Genomic DNA, 22,287 nt, shown 5'->3' with positions numbered 1-22,287 from the left:
TAATTATTAACAATTTTTTATTTTTTAATTTAATTGTTTAGCAATTATACATTTTTCGAAAAAATCGATCCGTTTTGTTTCAAAATGGCTCACGTGTACTATCCTTGTTAAAAAAAGATCGATTGATCGATCGATAGTCATATATCCTTCACCCTCGGCGCACTTTATTTTCACTTTTTTTTTTCTTTTTTTTTTTTTTTTTTTTTTTTTATCGAAATTTTTTTCTTATCCTGGTTTCTTTTATTTACACCCGTTTCAGACCCACCTGTAATCAAGCAAAAATGAAGATAGTTATAAACAAAGAATCATACAGAAAAGAAAAATACAAAATACAAATTTGTATGAGAGAGAGAGAAAGAGATAATTGACTGCAGAGCCTGTGAACCCTCGATGTTGGCGCATTTAGAAATCCTCCCCTTCCGGAATTAAATGCATTAGGACGTTGATGTAAGTTCAACACAAAAAGCAGGCGTATACAGTAGTGCGTGTTAAACTATATTTATAGGGTGTGCCGAAAATATCTAATCACGGAAGAGACTTTTACATTTCCGTGAAAAAAAAAAGCAAATTGAAATTGAAAATTGTTTTTCAATTGTATACTCTTCTTTGTATTACATCTTCGTTATAATCTTTTGTTATTCTTTAATAATTAATTTCTTCTCAGAAATGCAATTAATTTTATTCTATTTTTTGTTATTTTTTTTTTTTTAATACAGTTTTTTATTCACAATACCATAAGAAAAAGATAATTTCGGAACACTTTATATTAGAGAATAAGAGATCGATTCGAGATACCATTCTTTGGATTCATTTCAGATTTTTCCACTTTTTCTTTAAAAAGTTTGAATAAATTGATGATATAAAAATCATCTCGAATCGATGATAGACAATTTAGTTATTTATTTTTCTATTACTTTACTGCCATGTACCGTCAGGAAGTTACAGTTTCCCTCGCAGGACTCTCATTCTGGCTCGAATGTACAGACAACGATGGATAAAACGCATGATTTCTTAAATTCTTTTTCGGAAAGACTGCGTGCGTTTTTTTCCTTAGTTTGTTTTTTCTTTTCTTTTTCTTTTTTCTTTTTTTTCTTCTTTTTTTTTATTAAATTCGTCATTTCTTCGACGAATCTGGATATTATACACATGATATTTTGATTATGTGCAGCTAGATTTTAAATCGTGTCGTAGAATCTTGAATCGAAAAGAGTGATTTGAAAAAAGATAGCAATATTTTTTTTAATATAATTATTGTCGTTTAAAACAGCTAGTGAATCCATTGAAAATTGTTCATTCCGTGGCTATATACGTGTACAGTGCACACTTTGTACATTTAAAGAATTAATATATTATCCTAGCCCTGTACACTAAGATTAGTCCGTGAACTTAAAATCTTGTTCTATTATTTTTAATCGTCCAATCGAAAATACTCAAATGATTGCATGATATTCGTTCAATGATCTATCTGAAATTTAAATTAATCTGATTAGTGATTTATCTTAAATTCTTCGCGCTATTTATTAAATAAATGAAGTGAAAGAAAGTTATACACGAATTTTACAATATCGAATTCAACAAGAAATTCTTAATCGTTCACTTTATTATCCTACGATTAAATTTTTTCTCGAGAAGTTTCATTACAAAATAAAATGTATGCATATCTCAAAATCGTTTAATTCGTTTGAATCGCGCTTTTCCATACGAATTAAATGGTTACTCGATGATTATTTTAAGGAAAACCAAATGAAAAGAAGATAGATTCCATTCGGATTCTATTCGAATATAATGCAAGCATCCAGCTCAACGAGTATTACCATCGAGAAAAACAAACGGAATCGTTTACATTCGATTATGCATTCGGAACTCGGTACGCTTGAATATCTTTTAAGTGTTTTTCACGACGTTCCTCGAAAATTTCTAAAAAAAAAAAGAAAAAAATCGCGTTATCACTGCTGTATATATATATATTTACTAGGGGATATTACGTGCATGTATAAACAGAGGTATATATGTTTGTATATTATAAATATGTACACACGAATACTTACACATGTTCACACACGCATACAGATTTACAAATGCCAGATTTTATCATGTACATCGATGCATTTATTATGGCGCGTGCGATCCTGTGCATACTCTTGTATTTTCTTCGAGAGTTCAGAATCTTGATACCTCATTTTATTTGTACACAGCCGATCGCAACGACAATGTACGATATAAGGGTGAATAAATTATTATTTCGTTCTATTTATTTATCGAGGGACTTATCGGTGATCTTTCGTATAGAAAGTCTCCGAGTCTTACGTGGGAAGATTTCGTTCGATCCTCGAGGGAGATCTTCCTCTGGCAATAATTGTTGTAATAATAAAGTTTGCAATTATATTTCCGTTGTAATTTATATTTCTTCCTTCTTCATTTCTCTTTCATTCCTTATCCTTTGATTTAGATTTAATTTACTGATTAATCAAACTAGAGATGAGTTGCGGATCTTGCGAAAAGAAATAAGATTTGAAAATATATATACGTGATTATTGGTTACATACAATAATATAATTTTTATTCCTATTGATCGATCACGCGTCAATTTCAATGAAAAAATTAAGGTGTATGACAAAGTAGGGGCTAACGAGAAGATGACTCAACTTACTTATAAAGGCTTATGTCGATGAAGTAGAATTAGGACAGAAGGTGCCTCGACCTCGTCGGTGCAATATATCCTGCATAAGGTAAGTATTAACTAAGGACGCGTACGTTGAAATAATGACAAACTGTTTTATAATAAGCATCCTAATTGTTGCGATACAAGGTTGAATTTTCTGTTAATTGCAAGAATATCGCGATAATAACTCATTTAACAAATCTAATGCTTGATATAGCTCGGTGAAATTGAAATTAAATTAACGTGATTTGACGAATTAACTCAATTTTCAAATATCGAAAGATTATCGAAATATTAAATCTTATTATTTCATCAACGAAACATTTAATTTAAATTTTTTTAAAGGAATTATTTATTTTGCTTAATATTTTAGAGATTTTCTTCAAATCTAAGATATTTCTTCATGATATTTTAAGAATATTATCAATTTATGAAAATTTTATCTAATTTAATCGAATAAATATTCTTTTTTTTTTTCTTCGACTGAAGAAAACAACAGAATATTAATTTAATACGTTATAATATTCATATAAATTCTGTTAGATATCAAAGATAAACAAAGGCGTCGTATTCATTGACTTTTAACCGCAATGATCGGTATTTAAGAAGCATGCTTGTATACGCACACGAACCAGTACTTAAACAGACGGTATATGAGTCAAGGCTGCGGAGGGACCCTTACCTACTTTTTCCTTTTACGGTATTGAATCGGACCGATGAATGTACGAGATGTACTGACCGATAAATTTACGCAAAGGATTTCGCGTGTGGACAAATTATCTGGTGAAATTTTCGTTCCCATCGAGAACACGTTCCGTTAAAATTAAGTCGTCGTATCGAAACGGCTACCATATAAAGTTTTACAAAGAGTTTCAAGAGTTTAAATCTAACGTAAGTATTTTGAGCGTAAAATACGAATTATTTCCATCGATCGATATTGAAGTTTCGACGAAAATGGTAATTTCGAAAGTGCTCGAATTATTCGTTAAATCTCGAAATAATTGCGCAAACGGCGAAGCTAAAAGCGTTGTCCGAGTCATTCCGAATTGACCATGACACGAGTTGCTCATTCAAGGAGATCGAGTGAGATGCCTATAACCCCAATGCCAAAATTATCGAAGCCGAATATTAGGATTTTCTTGTTGGATACATGTATATATTATTTCTCCGTTAAATATTTTAGTCTCACACTTCTGCGTTATATGAAGACAGTTTATTGATATTGATTAAGTAATCTCTTCGACTTCTATCTTATCTTTCGATGAATTATCGATATCTCTTTTGATTGGAAATTAAGCGATCGAAGGATATCCGAGTTTTTTTTAAATATGCAGCAATCTTGCAGCAATCTTGGTGACTTTGATCTTGGTACCTATAGGGAAACATCGGAAACTAGATCAAGGAATTGCGTAATCTCGAATTGATCTCTCCTTTTAGCAAAACCGTTATTTTCTCTCTATGATTTCTTTTTAAAGTTTTCCAATAATTTTTATCTATCTTTTTTTAATTCGTATCGTAATCTATATGCTATTACAATCTTTATGCGTTAATATTGTCGCTTATTATCAGATAGCTGTTAAACGTCTATTATTGTTCTATTACAATTTCTAAAATTTTGTAAAAATTTATATTAGAGATACTCGATCATTTTGCTATTTCATTGAAATCCATCCAACTCCTTATTATTATTATCACTTCTATATAATCTGTATCTTCTAAGATATCGAATTTCTCAAACTAACACTTTTTTTAAACCACAACTATTATCATTCCGTCACAAAGGATCCTCTTCCAAAGAAGCTGGTTCTTTCTTGATATGATCAATTCTTTTTTCTCGTACGGAGTCTTATAAATGTACTTTAATTAATGAATCGAATATCAATTCTCTTCCATATCAGTTCTCCATTTCACGGCATCACATTCGTTGGCCAAGAAGAGGTCCAGGGCGCAGAATGAAAATAAGCATCGACCCGATCGGCGTCGAATCATCGCCGATTCTAAAGATAAATTCCGCGGTGCGGTGTACGTTTTCACAGGCCCGTACGTAGAAAATCCTCAGCGTTGATCTTTCTGTGTGCACACATCGATGGTGGTAGGGATACAACGTTCGGGAACGAGAAGGAGCAACAGGCAGAGAGAGAGAAAGAAAGAGAGAACCGCATCCTGGCGAAGCGACGTCATTTTCGTCTTTTACGATCGCGAGGAGAGAAGCCCGCGAGAAAAGGTGGGAGCCACGACGAACGGTTGTAGCCGAAGCTTTCAGCGGCCAGTCGAGACTTAGCCTGCGAGTCAGACGCATCCCAGACGACGAACGAACCTGAATACTTGCCCCGTGAGTAAGCATGTGCACTTTTTTCAGTCCGTACCACGTCCGATGCACAACGAGTTTTCGCCTTTCGACCTCGCGTTTCTTTCAGGACCTTTCCTGGATCCGCACGATCGTGACTCTAGTTCCCTCTAAAATCTGTATATGGTGTGTGCTTGTGTGTGCGCCTTGTGTGAACGAGGAAAGTGATGTGTGTGGGTACGCGAAAGTGAAGAGGGACCAAGGAAGAATTCGAATAGAGGCGGGTGATCTCGTATGATATCGTGAGAGATTTCGCTTTTGCAGTTGAACCAAGTGATAAATGAAACTTGGATTGTCTTGGGCCTTTCGTCTCTTTTTTGATTGGTAGTCATATTAAGTTTAAATTGTCGTAACTGGAACGTATATCGAAATACGCCCGCATTCCACGAAGGCAAGTTTGAAAAGCGATCGGTTATTATGCAAATTTCGGCGCTCGTTTCGCAACGTGGTGGCCCGCGACTTGTTGTCACCCATCGTGCAGCCACGGTGATATCAGAAATATGTGCGTGTGACTCATGAAAAATTTCAAGTATTCACGCGTAACCGCTGTGACAACATTGTCCCAGACTACCGATCTCCTTGGTGTACCGGGAGTAGAAGGAATTTCTAGCTACGAGATAGCAGATCGCGGTCACGATGTTGTTCCGGACGCTCGCTGATAACGAATTCTCGAAAGAACGAATGCACGCGTTGCTCTATATTATCTTTCTTTTTTAATATTCGGTGCAGAGGATCGATGAAATCGTCAGAGCAATCGTGCGATCCTAGAATCGATGATTCATCGGTTGGCATCGGTTGGCAATGATAAGTCGAAAATCACTAGCTCCACAACTCGTTATATTTGTGTGTTTTATTTTAATCGAATATATTTATAAAAATATTCGATTTCTATTTCATGATCTAGGTCGTATTCTTTTACAGACGAATTTCTTATTTGCTCCAAAAGAGATGTAGAACAATCTTCATTCGTAACGTATGTGGATTGTGCAAAAATTTCCAGATCAAGTGTCAGAAATCGTAGCGATAGTAGACTAAGGTAGGGAGGAAAATTTTCTTTCCAACGTAACAAGACACCGATCCGAATGGAGTAACGAAACTCGGCTATGCGTAACCCGAAAAGGTTCGACGGCAGGCGGCTAGCGACGATTCCACCCTCTCCTCTCGCGTGTAAAAATAACCCTCTCCTTTGATACAAGCTTCTTTACAATCCGGCAGCTCGGCTTATTTTTTATTCAAAGTTATTTCGACCGAGTGCTCCGTAACTTTCGGTAGGTTTGACTTCATCAAAATCTATAATCCAAAACGAAAGTTATTATATTGTATTTTTTAAATTTCACATTTTGTTTTTGTGATTTTATTACATTTATTACATTTATGATAAAAATAATGGTATCATCGATTTAGGTTAGACGGTATTTAAATTCCACAGAGTAAAGGAGAAGTGATGACGCGAAGAGGTTCATTTCTTCAGAACATTATGTCTAGAATTTCTGTTTCTTTGAACTGGTTGGAACTCTGTTTTTTCTCTCTCTCTCTCTCTCTCCTCTTTACATACCTGGTATCTCTGATTACCAGTAAGCCAGGAATCATACATACTCGCTCATATAGAAGATATGATACGAAAACAAGAATTCAAGAACCAAACTTCATTCTCTTTTTTTTTTTTTATTTAAATACCAAATTTCATTTTCAAACCTTAAAAACTGAAGAAAGATCGAAGAATGATGTCCTTGATTAAAATTTCACTCCTGATCGGTCCAAAAAGAAAACACGGTTCTAAAAACAATATTGGTAAGAGTGTCCGAAGGAAACAATGTCTGGAATGTTTCCACGAAGAAAATTAACCCGTTCGTGGCTCTGTCCTGTTGGCCATATCGGTCTCTCCCGCTTCTCGCGATGCATCGGTTTCGCTCGTGTAGCGAAACGAGCGCATAAAATGCGAAAGAATACCCGCGAAGGATCTTCTCCTCGGTTTCGCCTCGGTTCGTCCTGTAGGATCGCATACCTGAATGTCTGACGTCACGAGTGAGGAAGAAAGACGCCTCGGAGCAGCGAAGACGTTTGATTTTATATATACGGACACGGTACAGAGCCCGGGCCTTCTTGAGCAAGAACCTGCCTCTATAAATAGGATATCCGGTCGTTCGCTAATTATACTTCGATGCATGCTGTCCGCATAGCGAAAACTTGCGCGAATTCTCTGTCGAATTCTGCGATTTCCTCGACAATTATCATTGTCACGCCTCTAAGGACAAGCGAGATGTTGGAACGAAAAAAAAAAAAAAAAATGGAAAGAAAAAAAAGAAAAAAAAGATGTCGAAGAAAAATGAAAAAGCATGAGGATTAAAACGGAACGCGGTTAATTGCATTCGTAATTCGTCTCACGGTCATTGAAATCTGCGGCGCGATGAACGCGCGCGAACTCGACCGTTCTCCTTGGGAATCGATCGAGTTCCGCGGAAGAAAATTAAAAAGTACAATTTTGTCGATCGGAGATAAAGCGTGTATGGGAAGCAAGATGATGAATACGTATTCAAGAGCGCAAGTATGATAATTGTGACGCTTCGATAATGTTGTAGATACGTTTTTTTTCTCGTGAACGAGTGAACAAACCAAACCGCCACCATGGACGCGATCAAGAAGAAGATGCAGGGAATGAAGCTGGAGAAGGACAACGCGATGGATCGCGCGTTGCTCTGCGAACAGCAAGCTCGCGATGCGAACGCGCGAGCCGAAAAGGTAAATTTTCAACATTTTCAAGTTATTATAATGCAAAGAATTAAAGCTTATGACGAATTGAGAATTTATAAATGACTTGATATAATATAAAAAAATCGTAAACGTCTGTTTATCTCTCATATGTAGTACAGAATAAAAATAGCGATGAATAATCGCATCGTAATAAAAATGCGATATATGATTGGTAACCGCGTTCAAAAATTTTAATTATAGATTCGAAATTTTTTTGGTGCCTATATAAATCGCTATAATATAATTTTACGGGTAAAATATTATTATTATTGTTTGCAGTAAATGAATTGTTCGATATATATTTTTTTGTTTAATAAAGGCTGAAGAAGAGGCGCGCGCCTTACAAAAAAAGATCCAGACCATTGAAAATGAACTCGATCAAACTCAGGAGGCTCTTATGCAGGTCAATGCCAAACTTGAGGAGAAAGACAAAGCGCTGCAAAACGTAAGTTAATTGTAATGTTCATTATTAAATAATTTAAATTTCAAATTATTTAAGTATTTTTAATAATTGAAGTTTACTTAATTTACATAAATTAGAAAAAATTGAAAAATTCATCATAAAAACATTTCAATTAAAATAAAAACAATAATTTCATTCGAAAAAACGTAAAAAAAATAAACTCAACCGGTTTTCAAAGGTGAAAACCCATAATTCTTATCAAACAATGTGCTGTTACCGACAGAGTAATGACGTTTAAGCGCCATAAGATGTCGCAGCAATCGTGCGCAAGCGCCTCACGAGGGATGAGTAGATTCCTCGCGAAGTAAGCGCACAGTCGAGCGTTAGTACGCGAAGCTGCCGTTTCGTTTGTTCGGCGGTTCTCGGCAAACTTCGGTTTCATATTGTAATTGACGGGTAGTAGGGGTAACCTGGATCGAGCATAGAGTAATAGACGGAGAAAGAGAGAGAGAAAGCAAGATAGAAATCAGACCAGGACGGTGCAGTGAGCGGAGACCAGCGTGTCTCCTCTCGTGCATGCGTTCGCTTGTCAGGACTGTGTGTGTGTGTTCAACACAAAGAAAGAGACAAAAAGACGTATGCGTGGCGCGGTGAGAAACGTGTTACGAACAGTGACAGACAAGATGGCGGTGTACTTTGTGCAGTGGTAGTAATAGTGGTGCGTAGAGCACATTAAAAAGAGTAGTGGAACGAAGGGGGTTAGTTAAGGGTTGGCAGCTGGTTAGTATGGAACCAGCTCTGACGTCGACCACGAGACGTCGCGGTCATCAACATCATCCGCGACATGCTACGCGCCGACGTCTCGACGCCTCCAGCAGAGGACCCGCGCAGTGTGGCCCTGCTGATATCGTTAAAGATACGGCGATCAGAAACAACGAAACATCAACAACTACAACGTCACCGAAGCTTGATGAAAAAAGCAATGTCATCGATACAAAATGTTCCACTGCGGTGACAGTGCCCACAATCGGCACGAGGTGGCTTCGTGATCCGACGGCCACAGTGTCCACGAAAGATGTAACATCGAATGAAGATTCTAACAAGATAAAATATAATCTTGAACATGATAGAGAAGAAAACATCCGTCATAGGCTCGCGCAGTGTAGCCTGGATGTTCTTGACGAACGACACGAACAATTTGTTCGTAAAAGAAATGAAAATGAAAGCTTTGATAGTTATAAAATGGAAAAAGTATTGGATAATTCTGAATCAAAATCATGTGGGAATGAAATATGTGAAAATAAATCTGATGAAGAAAAGAGAAACAAAGAAAATTCGCCAGAGCCTGAGCACGCGGTCGCGAGGGCTCGCGGTGATGGAAACTCTGACGACGAATCAACTAATGTCGAGGAGGATCCTGAACTTGCTGAACTTGCTAAATTGAGATGTCCTAGCGAAAGAACCGAGGTACAAGCTGAAAGAGAAGCTAAAAGAAGAAAAAGATGCGCTGATTATCCTGGATTAGCCTTTGGATGGTCTATATTCTCCAGCGATACAATGATGAAATTCGGTCTCATAAGGAACGAATTGCAGAATATTATGGGAAACCAGCTAAAACGGGTCAGTATCGTATGATACAATGTTGACGTACCCGGTATGTAGATATGTGTAATTGCATGCAAGGTCACTGCATGATATGACCTTGATGCGCTTTAACGTCGGTCAATGGGTTCTTGTGGGTCATTCGGTCATTGATAACAGAACAAGATAGTCACCTATCAAAATCTCGCTTTCTCTCTCAAACCATATACCGTCCATATTTTTGTCTCTTTTGCGTTTTTTGACTTACACAACGTTTTGTCGAATGAGGTAATCTTCATGAATTCGATACCTTATATGGTGAAGAACGGGTTAAAAATACGTGCGCAGTTAGGTTAGGTGATCTAGTGGTTACCCACGGTGACGTTACAGACCATTTAATCGTTGCTCGAATAGGTTTACGAAGTAACAGACAGCTCTCCTGTTACTCTTTCTGTTTTAATTATACGCTCTTTTCTACCGTTCATCCTGGAAAATAATCGGACCGCCGCGAATACTGATTAGAGAAAGGCCGATTAAAACATCGGAATTTCTGTCGTTGCCAAGTGGAAATCGAAATCAGTTCACATTATCGTACGTTAAATGAATAATGTATTACTATTTATGGCGGTCATATAATAATACTTAAGAGATTATTAACAGCGAGACTTCTTACGGGTCTTAATGATGCTCGATCGTCCGACAAAGAATACTTATTGTATAAGGTTACTGAATGAAGACAATGGGTTAAACATGATTCCAATTGATACGATAAATGGCATTCTTATTTAGCCGACACCAAGCGACTAGTGCAGTTAGCGGGAATCCTTAAATTATTTACAATCATATTTAAACGTCAACGTGTATTGCGATATGATGTTTTCATCAATCCTTTTTTAGTATAATCCCCATTTTTCGTTTAAATATGACAGGTATATGACAGGTATAAATATAACAGGTATAAATATGACAGGTATAAATATGACAGGTATAAATATGACAGTGAATGCAATGCTGCCAAATTTGGAAATTCACTGATTGTACATTATATTTCAGAAATAACTTAACCCAGCAACAAGAAAAAATTTGCTGTAAAATTTTTTAGATTCATAATTCATATAATTTTATTCTTCTTTCTCTTTGATAATTATTAAAAATCTCTAATATTTTTTAAATATTTCTAAAAAATTTAAAAATGATTATTCAAATAAAAAATTATTTTCATACGTAAATATAAAATATTTTTGCAAATCATTTTCAAAAACGAATCCCACCTTGCACTTGTAATATGTTAAACATGAAGAGTATTCATCAATATTCTAAAAATACATGGCTGTTAGTATACAGATCCAGTAACTTTTTTATTCGACACTTCGAAAGAGTATTGCGTAAGCATTGCTCCCAGAATTCTTACAAATCTGTTTCGTTATGAGCATTTATAAACCGGTGACAAAACAGAAAGTTGCAAAATATTCATAACATATTGCACGAAAATTTGGAGCATGTCTGCGATTTATTGTCGATCTTTGAAACAAGATCCGTTTCTTTACTGCTTATCTTAGTCAATGTTTACACGTCACATTTTCTACGTTTTCACATCAATGTGCTGCCATCTATGCTTGCATTATTCGCATAATCATCTTGTGGATGAATCTGTAAATTCTAAAATTCAAATTTGATTATTTTTAATTCGATATTAATGCGAGATTTGCATAATGTTTAAATTTCAAATAGAATAATTGAATATTAAATAGATTTTGTTAGTTTTTTAACAATACATTTCAAACTTTATTTATATTGCAATCATTTTTTAATATTTTATATTTATATTTTTTTAATTTTTTGTATTTTATTTAAAGAATATTTAATTTATTTTTTGCATTTATATATAAAATATGAGTTTAAAACGATTCGATAGCTAATAATAATTATATTTTAATGTAATTTAATTTTGTTACACATAATAATTAAAATTAATAAATATAAATAGTAAGAAACTTTATAAAACTCATAATCTTACTAAACTGCATTGTAAATTAAATTGATTTTTCTTAAAACTATATTTTTGAATCAAACGATTGCAATATATTTAAAAATAATATTAAATTAATGAATATATAATTTATTTCTTACTTACCATTTATAATTATACTCTTAAATATCATAATGGAATATACATATTACTATTTCAGTTAAAATTTAAATTATTATTTAATTTAAATTCGTTATATTCAATTTTTTATAATCGTGTCTTTATTAAATTCTTTCTGAAACATATAATAAAGTATAATTTATTATTAGATATATAACTGTTGTACTATTGATCTTTATTATTATTTAAATTTGCGAGTCACTCATTCATCATACTTACTTTTAGTCATAAAATCTAAACCGGCAATTATTGGAAACAATCATTCTGTCGAAGAAAGATTACGTTCATACTGAAATTATCATTGATGCGTAGAATAAACGTGCATTGCCCCTCATTATGGATGAAAAAGTAAAAGAAGTGAAACAACGCAGGAATTGTTGTCGACCGTCCATTCGAACGGTTGGGCGCGCTCGGGACGGGCGCGGTATTTCCGGGGCTCTGCGCGCGACGACACGTCGATCGGCGTAGCGATACTTGGCGTGCGCATCATGCTTCGTGACACGGTCATGAAAAGAAAAAAAGAATGATTAATCAATGAACTAAATGTTTTTAATAATAGACATGATTAAATACAAAGCATTTGAATGATAGTATCAATTGGGACTTGGTTAAATAGAAATTTTTTATTAAATATTTTGGAACAAGCGTCGTTAAGGGCAAGGGACTATTTGATGTCCGCACAATGTTAGCGCGCATGCGCGTCCTGACCGGGGGCAGCCATCTTGCTTTCCAGTCAACAGCAGCCAGTGGTCGTCAGTGTACGACAGCTCGAAGGCTACGAAACTCTCTTTCGCACGGGTACCGGTCGTTTCTCGTACCCTGACATACTTGGTCTTCGTACTTCGTATTCACCGGCTATCTTAGATTCTTGACTTTTTGTTTACAGTACGAATATTACCTCGATCCATACACGAGATTCGTAATCGCGACGTTTATAAGTGAGAAAACGTTAACACGCGCGAATATTCAGCAGCATGTCGACGCAAGTGCAGGGCACCCTTCTCGACGTGCTCAAGAAGAAAATGAGGCAGACTAAGGAGGAAATGGAAAAGTACAAGGACGAATGCGAGGAGTATCAGAAGCGGCTGCAGGTGGAAGTGATACGCCGCGAGGAAGTGAGTGAAAAAAATTACCTCATGATCGTATCTCTTCCAGTTCCATCGTACACGAATTAGCTCGACTGATATAGAATTTTTAGTTGAGGATATGTTTCAAGTTTTTCTTTCATTTTACTTATTTCCGTGGCATAACCTATGCGATATCCTACAAATCCATTGATTGTTATATGACGCTTGAATAGCGACATGAATTGAGTATACGACAGGAAGAAATTCAGTGAGTTTTGTTGATTTGGATACTTAATATATATATTCATGTGAAATGCACAGATTCTAAACACGATTGATTCGTCTCGTGATCGGCTCGTTCTGCGATTAATTTCATTGTGAACTCGTACTATATGATTCGCGGCGTGTCTTTACCGGAAATATGGTGCTCAACTTCATGGCATTCGTTTGGAAAAGTATCGATCGGTTCGCGTCAGAGAAATTTTTATCAAGGATAATGAATAAAGTCAATCAAACGACATCACATTTGACATGTTAATTTAAAAATGTAGAACACCAATCGTCTCCGAATCGATGGACTTTCGATAAAAATCCTTTTTTCTTTTATACAAAATGCCAGAGCCGGCATCTACACAGCTATAGGATCGATCGTGAGTGTCAGGCACGTCGTTGTCAGGCTGGGTTGTGCCTCTGGAGAGGGCAGCCAGGGAATATAGAAGGGATACCGACTCGACTCACACTCGAGACATTCTTGATACAACGAGAGGACTTGCTTGAAAACTTATTTCTTCTATTCTTGAGTCTTTACTAAATAATTCTAATTAAATATTTCAAAAAACATAGTAAAGTTATTTATCAAGAATTAATAATTAACGCAATGCGTTAAACCGTTAACCGCTTAACTCTTAACCGATCGTATCACTCATTTTCAAGCTGACATCTATCCATATCATATCATTCGCATGAAAGCATGCGGGATTGTCGGTCAATTTTTATACGATTTTATATCATACGATCGTACAACGATTCGTATATGCAAAGTTCTTTCTGTAGTATTATGACACAACTTCCACAATATGATCTGATAAGTTTTTTAGGACAATTACATTTGCATTGATTATATATCAAGTGTAAAAAAAATTCTAATTTATGTTTTTTAATTATTTCGTTATGAATCAAGAATATAAAAAATTGAATAAAAATATATAGTAGTTTATTTAAAAAATATTTTATACAAACCTCATAAATATAAGTGTGCAATGTGTACTTTAATAAAGGAAAGATCGATGAAGAGCGAGGGTGTAGTCTAGGTGTAAGCGTTCATCAGCCTCGATTTAACGGATTTACACCACAATCTTGTTTTTGCTCTTTTCTTTTTTGCTGGCAGACTGGTGGAACGTAATATGCATAGCTTCTAGTAAAGGTAGTCGCTGGAAATATTCTAGTATATAAAATATTCAAATATTATGAATAATATGTATCATTTAAATTATTTAAACACAATGGCTTTAATCTTCTATTTTTTTTCTGTGTTTATGATTTTAAATTTAAACATTTCTCTCTCAAAGTCAAATTTCAATCTGTACGAGTTATCTATATTTTTTTTTCTTTTCGATCATTATAATGCTTTCAGTAATCGAATTCATGATTAAGTTTCAAGAATCTATAGATAAGTGACTTGAAATTTCAAAGATGAGCACAAGAAATTCGTGTCCAATTCTATTTAACGCATGCTTACACATTAAAAACCATTGTTTGTCTTTTTTTGTACTAAGAAGACATTACTGACTATTTCTATATATATGTATATAACCATATATCTATCTCGTATTATTTATGTTTTATTTTCTTACGGAATGTTTTATTTTCTTACGGAGACTCTTTCATCCCTTGTCAAGAAAATCTATCATAAACTTTATATAATATCTTATTCTTTCATTGTGACTGTGAATTTTGGTAAAATTATTGATGAAAGAAGTAATCAAGTCATTATATTCTTTTTCGTAAAACAGACATATAAGATGTCTAAAAATGTTCAATATTAAAAAAATATTTTAAAAGAAAATTATCTTTATTTTATTATTATATTATATTTATTGTTTGTTTTTGAAATTTCATTTCAGTCAATCAATAAATAATCTCTAATAAATATTATAAATTAAATAGGTCACAAATTTTAATTATAAACTCTATTAAATTAATTATAAATCTCTATTACATAAAAAATTTTCATTATTTTATATAAAAAATTACAATCTGTTCATTTTTAATTTATGTTATTTTAGATTATTCAAAATCATTTTAAATCATTAATTTTTTTGTTATTAACGTTATTATACAAAAAGATCATTTATCTTGAAAATATAAAAGAGTCAGCACAATATACATCTTCTAATTCATTCTAAACAATTATCAAATCCTCACTCTCATAAATCAATAACAATTACAAGGAACCATTTACGGTAACAAAAGCCATTTTCCTTGCGGATTATACCTTGTAGATTAACCTTGGATAGCCTCCGAAAAATGTCAATGTATGTATTTCCAGTGACGTTGCTCACTTTCTGCCGCTGACGTGTCGCTGTCCTAAAAGGCCAACGAATAGAAGCTCGGTGAAGCTTCACTAACAAGCTTTTGTCATTGAGCAATGAAGTGCACTGCCGTGTATGCAGCTCCCCCGTTTATTTTTCTTCCTTTTCTCTTCTTCTTCTTCTTCTTCTTCTTCTTCATTCTCTCGTTTAATAGAAACTAGATAACCAGCGCCCGCCACATTGTGAAGATTTATCTCGTGGTATAATACCGCGGGTTCGGTTCATTGATTTATCCGACATCGACAGATTTAGCGCGTATCGTGAAAGTGATATTACGTACGAGCTGTACGACAGCACGTGGCGTCTCTTTTATTGAGAAGTTTATATAATCGAACCTTGATTGTCATCCTAGGGATAGATTTATTAATAAACAAATAAGCATCGACGTATTATCCATTTTTGTACTCCATTATAATGTAATTTTTATTGATTTTAGCATTGATTTTTATTGATTACTAATTAATCGATCAATGATATATTTTTCATTGGGAATGTTTTTAAAAAAAATTAGTGTATGATATTTTTTCATTTCCAAATCCGATTTAATGTTTTCTTATTTTTGAAAAAAAAAGCGATCCTGCAAATTAATTGAATAATATCATCTGAAATTCAATTAGATTATTAGATTATTAGATTAGAATTCTCGTTGTAATATTAAAGCTATAATAGTTTTATATCTCAAATCAATTTTTTAAAAAAAATTTTTAAAAGATAATATCTAATTACTATTAAGGATGAAATATTAATAAAAATAAATATAATAATTTTTAAGAATTAAAAGTAATTTTTCTTTTCAACGATTATAGGAAAATAAAAAAATAAAATTAATTCACTTAATTTTTTAAAATATTGTTAAATAAATTCATCTAAATAACATGTAAACACAGTAGTAGAATCGTGTTGAATTAACAGAACGTAATGGAAGTAACGGAGGGTGATCGTTGGCGGAAGTTTGGCACACTTACCAACATTACCTACGATCGACGAGACCTGTTCGGCTGTGCTAGTATGCGTGGGCGTGTCGGTTTCTTCCGAATGCAGAATCATAGATGCATAGCTTGATAGAATCGATTGATCGGTTCTATAACGGAAATACGCGAGACCGGAAGTGGCTCGTGCGCCAGGTTAAAATATTACACACCGTGACGGATTATTCCGGTCGGTAATTTAACCGACTATATGGTCTGGATACGAATTATTATAACATTGTACGAACAAGCATAGGCGTAAACTCCGATTTGTATGAATCATTTTAAATAAAAGGAACAATGATATTAATGAAGTTCGTGATAATATAACTTTCGGATTTGTTTACACTTTCAAAATTGAATGATATAAAACAATATTATTGTAAAAAAAAAAAAATAAGAATAAGTTATACTACAAATTATATTAATAAAAAAATAAAGTATAAATTGCCTTAATTTATGTTAATACAATTTAATAGTTTTCAATTGTTATTAAATCGTTGATTTACTAGTAAAACTACAAAACAAATTACGTTAAAAGCAATGTTATAGATAATTATAGATAATGGAATCAATCAGTGAACTCCAATTATACGAATTGTTGTGTCTTTCATCATCGATTTCAAAATTTTCTATTTTTTCGCATATTGCATAAATGAAGGCAATGTATTAATCAATTCTACGAAAGATATGATAACCAGAATCACTAAAGGTGTTCTCGTTATCGTTGTTTTCGTTATGAATTTCTATGCGTCATCGGTCAAGAAGGAGTGTCGAATCAGTCCGGATGTGAAATGTTAGTGTGATCGAAGAGTGGCACGTGCATGAAAGCGCGGGCAATGCCTGGTTCACGCACATTGAATTGGGATTTATCCACACGGCGTACAATCGATGCAGGTGCAGCCGCAAACGAGGACAAGGGCCTCGAATTGCGTAGAGACGAATACATACGTAATCAAGCGTTAAGCAATTTACATTTGTAAGGGCGTTTGACGTAATACAGTAAAACGATGAGACTCTCTTTTGAATGATTTCGAATCTTAATTGGAAAATGTTTTAATCATCTCTTGTATTATAAAGGAATTTATTCTGAATAGATTAATTTAAACTCTTAATTCTTACAAATGTAATTTCCTTTAGAAATTGTTTATTTATTATGAGTGTGAATCATAAATTTATCGATAAAGATATCGATATCGGATTAACTAGTAATTAATCAGTAACTGATTAAAAAATAAATGTTGATAAATTTTTTTACAATAAGCCTACACGTTATAAATAAACAATATTTACGAATTTCATTTATCATAAGTTCTTTTATATAATAATTTAAAGAGAAAATATTTTAAAATAAATATATAATATTATACAAAATAACAATGCTAATTTCATAGAAAATTATTCTAAATAAAAATTTGACTAATGTCTCCGTGAAAAAAAACAACGATTTCTCTATTGAAAATCACATCATGAAATAGGAATTTATATGAATATAATTATTCGAAATCAAGTTTTATGTTAGATATTTAATTCATGTTAAGCTATTTTTTAAATTAAATAAAATAAACATAGTTTTGTTTATTTTATGATCAGATGATTTTCTATGAGACAATCGTTCCATTTCTAAAGAGGAATACGAGGTTACTCGCGTGCAAATGCACGTGGATGCTGCGAAAAACGTCCATTCAATTAAATCAATTGTAGCTATGAGCACGAGCTCTAAAGGAAGGAAACTAGGGTCATTGATATGCGAACGGAGTAAAGACCTTGGCGATCTCGCGACTGATTCGTTCCTAATTGCGAATCCTAATCACGTGTTATGTGATCGTGATCGCTAAATTTTTATTTTTTTATTTTTTTCGCCTTAGAAATAATTTTTTCTTTTATATATTTTTTCTTTTTATATATTTATTATTTTTCATTTCATTTTATTGATTCTTTTCTTCGTTTATGCAAATGCAAGGATAAAGAAATTGAAAAAATCTGTATCGAGTTAAAAATAATCGATGCAGTCGCTGTCAATCAATGACGATAACTTATCTAAAGTTTAATCTTAACTTTGTTCGTTTACATTACGTTAATGAATTTATTACAACCTTGTAACTCACCAGTTAAAAAATTGGAACGATAACTATTGTTTTTACAACTATAAAGAGGAAGTGTATAATGAGGATGTGTCATTCATAAAGTCAAAGCCTTTCACTATTATAATTTTTATCAATGCAAATGTTGTCCATTTTTAAATCCCGTTTTATCACAGTAGCTTAAAATGTACACGAATAATAATAAATATTTTTTATCTATTTATCAAAATAAAAATAAAAAAAAAAAGATATAGAAATATGAATTTGAAAGAAAGATAAAGAAATATGAATTTCAAAAATCAAATATTATTTAAAAGATCTTTGATCTAAAAATATTTTTTCCTTTTTTTATAGGCTGAGTCCGAAGTAGCCGCTCTGAATCGTCGTATCCAATTGTTGGAGGAGGATCTCGAGAGATCGGAGGAACGCCTTGCAACGGCCACTGCTAAATTGGCAGAGGCGTCGCAAGCAGCGGATGAGAGCGAACGGTAAACGAATTCCACATTTCTATAGTTTCTCCGCAATAATACTTGGAGTATGTACGACCACGTAAATCTTATAAATATCCGTTCGTTGACGTATCTTTTTTGCTACGCACATCGATGGATATTTATAAAAAGATTTATAAAAAGAAATTGTTCAGTACAGTGACTATGTAACTCAATGGACAGATAATAACAATCTCCTTCCTCAATTGATTCATAAGTAAAAGTTCGATTAATAATAATTTTTTTTCGATATTTATGAGAATGGTGTTGAATTTGTTAATGAAACTGTTGAAAGTTATAGTCTTATTAGAAAGTATATGTAATGGATTATTATTGTCCATCCTCTATGAGATTATGAGACTTTAACGTGATGGCTGAAAATTTTTAATTCTTCATAATATCTATTATTTTATTCTTAATACATCTTATAAATATTAGAATAACATATAATTCCTGAATGTGAAAATTAAATTAAAATAAATATATTATAGCTAACACGTTGAATTTTCTATTGAAATTATTGTAAAGGAAATTGAATTTATTTGATCTATAAAATATTATTAATTTTGTTGTGAGAAAATTTCAATTAAAATAATTTTTTAGAATTCAATAAAATAATGTTTAACTATTTAGAATAATTAAATTATATCTCTTATTTAAAAATGAAAATAATTTTTGCTCAAATAAATAAATTCTAATTTTAACCAAATTATTATTACAATAATTTCAAAAATAAATGTCAATCACTTCAAATGAAATATGAAAAATGTCGTACATTACTCTAAAAAGAAACCAAATCTGTACGTTTAAAGAAATCGAAACGAAAGAGCCGACAATATATTCTCGAATGATCTTATGTTCTCTATCTATCTATAAATAATCGCACAATACTGTATTGTAATGTTTCGCGGTTAATACCACGCCGAATATAGATCTTGAAATAGGTTATATTTATATGATAATGGAACCCGCACCCAGACATGAATTACACACTACATATCCAAGGTTGCTTGCGAACTAGCAATTACACTGATTTTATGAACCGTGCATTTTCATTAGCTCGCGTAAAGTGGTTAATTATCGATAGACCTGTTTCAGAATATGATGCAATTACATATTACGCGAGCATTAAATTTAATTAACACTTGATCATTTGATTATAGAAATGTGGAACACTTTATTTTTCTCACATTTATACATTTCAATCTGATCGAGAAACGTCAACATGCTCTTTCGTTTTCGAATTTCGATCGACGTACACGATATTATTTATCGATAGGATTAAACTTTTCGACGTTGAAAGAACTTCGAAATTATTTTTCCATTACAAGTTTTCACACTTATTGATCGATTCAAATCCCGATTATTGTTAAAATAAAAATTATTGACTAAATCGTGACTTTGAAGCTTCAGAAAAGCAGATTCATAATTGATTTGACACGTATATGAAATAGTATAGACATTGATAACACATGATTTTCTTGATTCCTTATTCCGGGAAAAGAAGTTGATAATCATCGAGAGATTTGCAAATTTTATCGTCAAGAACGATATTTTATCATCGCTTTTGCGATTCGAAATAATAAAAATTCTTTACGCGAGTTCTTTATCTGAAAACGATAAATAAAATTCTTTTATTGGAAATAATATTTTCAAAAAATACCGTTTATTTATAATTTTTAGAAATATCTATATCTACAGATAATAAATGCTTGAAAAATTATATCATAGCTTAAATAAAAAAATGATTTTTAATTTTATATTTAAATACCTATATATGTTGAAAAATTGGAAGATAGTTTTTTCGCGACCGCAAAAAAGAAATTTTCATATGTCGATGATTTTTCTTTCAACGGCGACCAAATCGGTGCTAAAAGTCGAATGATAATCGATCGCTAGGATACGCAAGGCACTCGAAAACCGTACCAATATGGAAGATGACCGGGTATCCCTGCTGGAGCAGCAGCTAGCACAGGCTAAATTGATCGCCGAGGAGGCGGATAAAAAATACGAGGAGGTGGGTCACGTACAGCGAACAAAAAAAACAATATTTTTACGGCAATCGTTTGGAAGCGAATTCTGTATTCATTCTGATGAACTGAGATTCACTTTATAAATTTTAAATCGATGTTTAATCGAAAATTTGAATAAAATTTATTGAAATTCATTTGTATTTTCGTAACAAAAATCAAATTTAAATTTTGAAACTTTGGCCAATTTTTCTCTCCCAATACTCTTTTAATAAGATTTTCAATTAAATATTTTAAGAGAAAGTTTGGATTAAAATTGATAGGAAGAATTATGTATATTAATTTAGTTCATTGAATTTAAAATTAATCACAGGACAGAAAATAACTTGTTCAACAGGTTTTCGTTGCAAAATGTCGAAATATTTCATAAGAATTACGAAATAAAATTATATCACGCTTTTCGAGGGAATGAAAGTTTTCTAAAAGACGAAGGTTCGTCAAAATAAATCATCGAATTCGCTCCTACAGGTAAATCTTTTCAGGTAGGAATTCGAGCAGGTAGCTGGAGAGCAGTGCCGTAACCAGTCAACATGAAATCCCATATCTCTAAACGAGACAACGATCGATAATCTAAAAAAAATTTTTCCTTCCAGCGATATTTCCATTCGTAATGTATGTTAATCCCGATTCTTTGTGATAATTATTAAAGAGCCCGCAAGATTCTCGAGAATCGCAGCTTGGCCGATGAAGAGCGCATGGATGCCCTAGAAAATCAGCTGAAGGAGGCCAGGTTCCTTGCTGAAGAAGCTGACAAGAAATACGATGAGGTTCGCGAGCCCACGACTGACAAGCGTGATGGCTTCAGTGACAATAATCATGATAAAAATAATGATGATAATAATAATGATGATGATGATGATGGTTCCTAGTTAATAGTCGAGATAATAGTGCCTAACCCCATAACTTTCTGTCTTCTCTTTGTGTGTTCGAAATCACCGTGGCTGTAAAATACGAAAAAAGAATCTATTCAAACGTATTAATCGAGTATAAAGTAAACGCGATATTCGTAACTCGATAATTTAATCTAATCGATATACGTATTTCGATTTTTCCTTGAATCGTTCGAATATATTGTTTCTAGAAAAATATTTCGATCAGAATAAAATTTTATCGATAGTAAAATTCGTAATAAACTACGAAGCAAAACGGGGTTGGATGTCTTAATT

The 22,287-nt window shown here is 33.0% G+C and overlaps 2 protein-coding genes and 1 long non-coding RNA gene across 52 annotated transcripts in view; 2 read left to right on the top strand and 1 right to left on the bottom strand.

The window, feature by feature from the left end:
• The window catches only part of LOC102672539 (phosphatidylinositol 4-phosphate 5-kinase type-1 alpha), a 31,751-nt gene extending 29,798 nt beyond the window's left edge, over window positions 1-1,953 (top strand). The window contains exons 18-19 of one of the 2 annotated variants that reach the window (XR_004150814.1): window positions 260-447; window positions 936-1,953. Coding sequence is in view for 1 of the 2 variants with exons in the window: in XM_006617874.2 (XP_006617937.1) it covers window positions 260-271 (12 nt within the window). In the remaining variant the exon portion in view is untranslated. Of the gene's footprint in view, window positions 1-259; window positions 564-935 lie in introns of those variants that run through there. The other variant, XM_006617874.2, reaches the window with a different exon arrangement.
• Window positions 1,954-3,271: 1,318 nt separating this feature from the next.
• LOC102679914 (tropomyosin Per a 7.0102) overlaps window positions 3,272-22,287 on the top strand; it is a 34,252-nt gene continuing 15,236 nt past the window's right edge. For 6 of the 49 annotated variants that reach the window (XM_006617850.2, XM_031511544.1, XM_006617849.2 and 3 more), the window contains exons 1-5: window positions 4,764-4,994; window positions 7,589-7,748; window positions 8,080-8,205; window positions 18,958-19,091; window positions 20,991-21,108. In XM_006617850.2, the coding sequence (XP_006617913.1) occupies window positions 7,635-7,748; window positions 8,080-8,205; window positions 18,958-19,091; window positions 20,991-21,108 (492 nt within the window). In that variant the 5' untranslated portion in view covers window positions 4,764-4,994; window positions 7,589-7,634. Of the gene's footprint in view, window positions 3,554-4,763; window positions 4,999-7,588; window positions 7,749-8,079; window positions 8,206-8,353; window positions 9,784-12,554; window positions 13,009-18,957; window positions 19,092-20,990; window positions 21,109-21,770; window positions 21,889-22,287 lie in introns of those variants that run through there. The other 43 variants (XM_006617851.2, XM_006617848.2, XM_031511540.1 and 40 more) reach the window with 37 other exon arrangements.
• Window positions 11,082-11,918, bottom strand: LOC116185918. Its single transcript, XR_004150812.1, has 2 exons — window positions 11,879-11,918; window positions 11,082-11,403 (listed from the first exon to the last, which is right to left on the bottom strand). It is a non-coding gene; the product is annotated as an uncharacterized LOC116185918 (long non-coding RNA).

The sequence above is a fragment of the Apis dorsata genome, unplaced genomic scaffold, assembly GCF_000469605.1.
Source record: "Apis dorsata unplaced genomic scaffold, Apis dorsata 1.3 scaffold_327, whole genome shotgun sequence".
Taxonomy (NCBI): Eukaryota; Metazoa; Arthropoda; class Insecta; order Hymenoptera; family Apidae; genus Apis; species Apis dorsata.
Note: the sequence above shows the minus strand (reverse complement) of the source record. Positions and strands in the feature narration are given on the sequence as shown.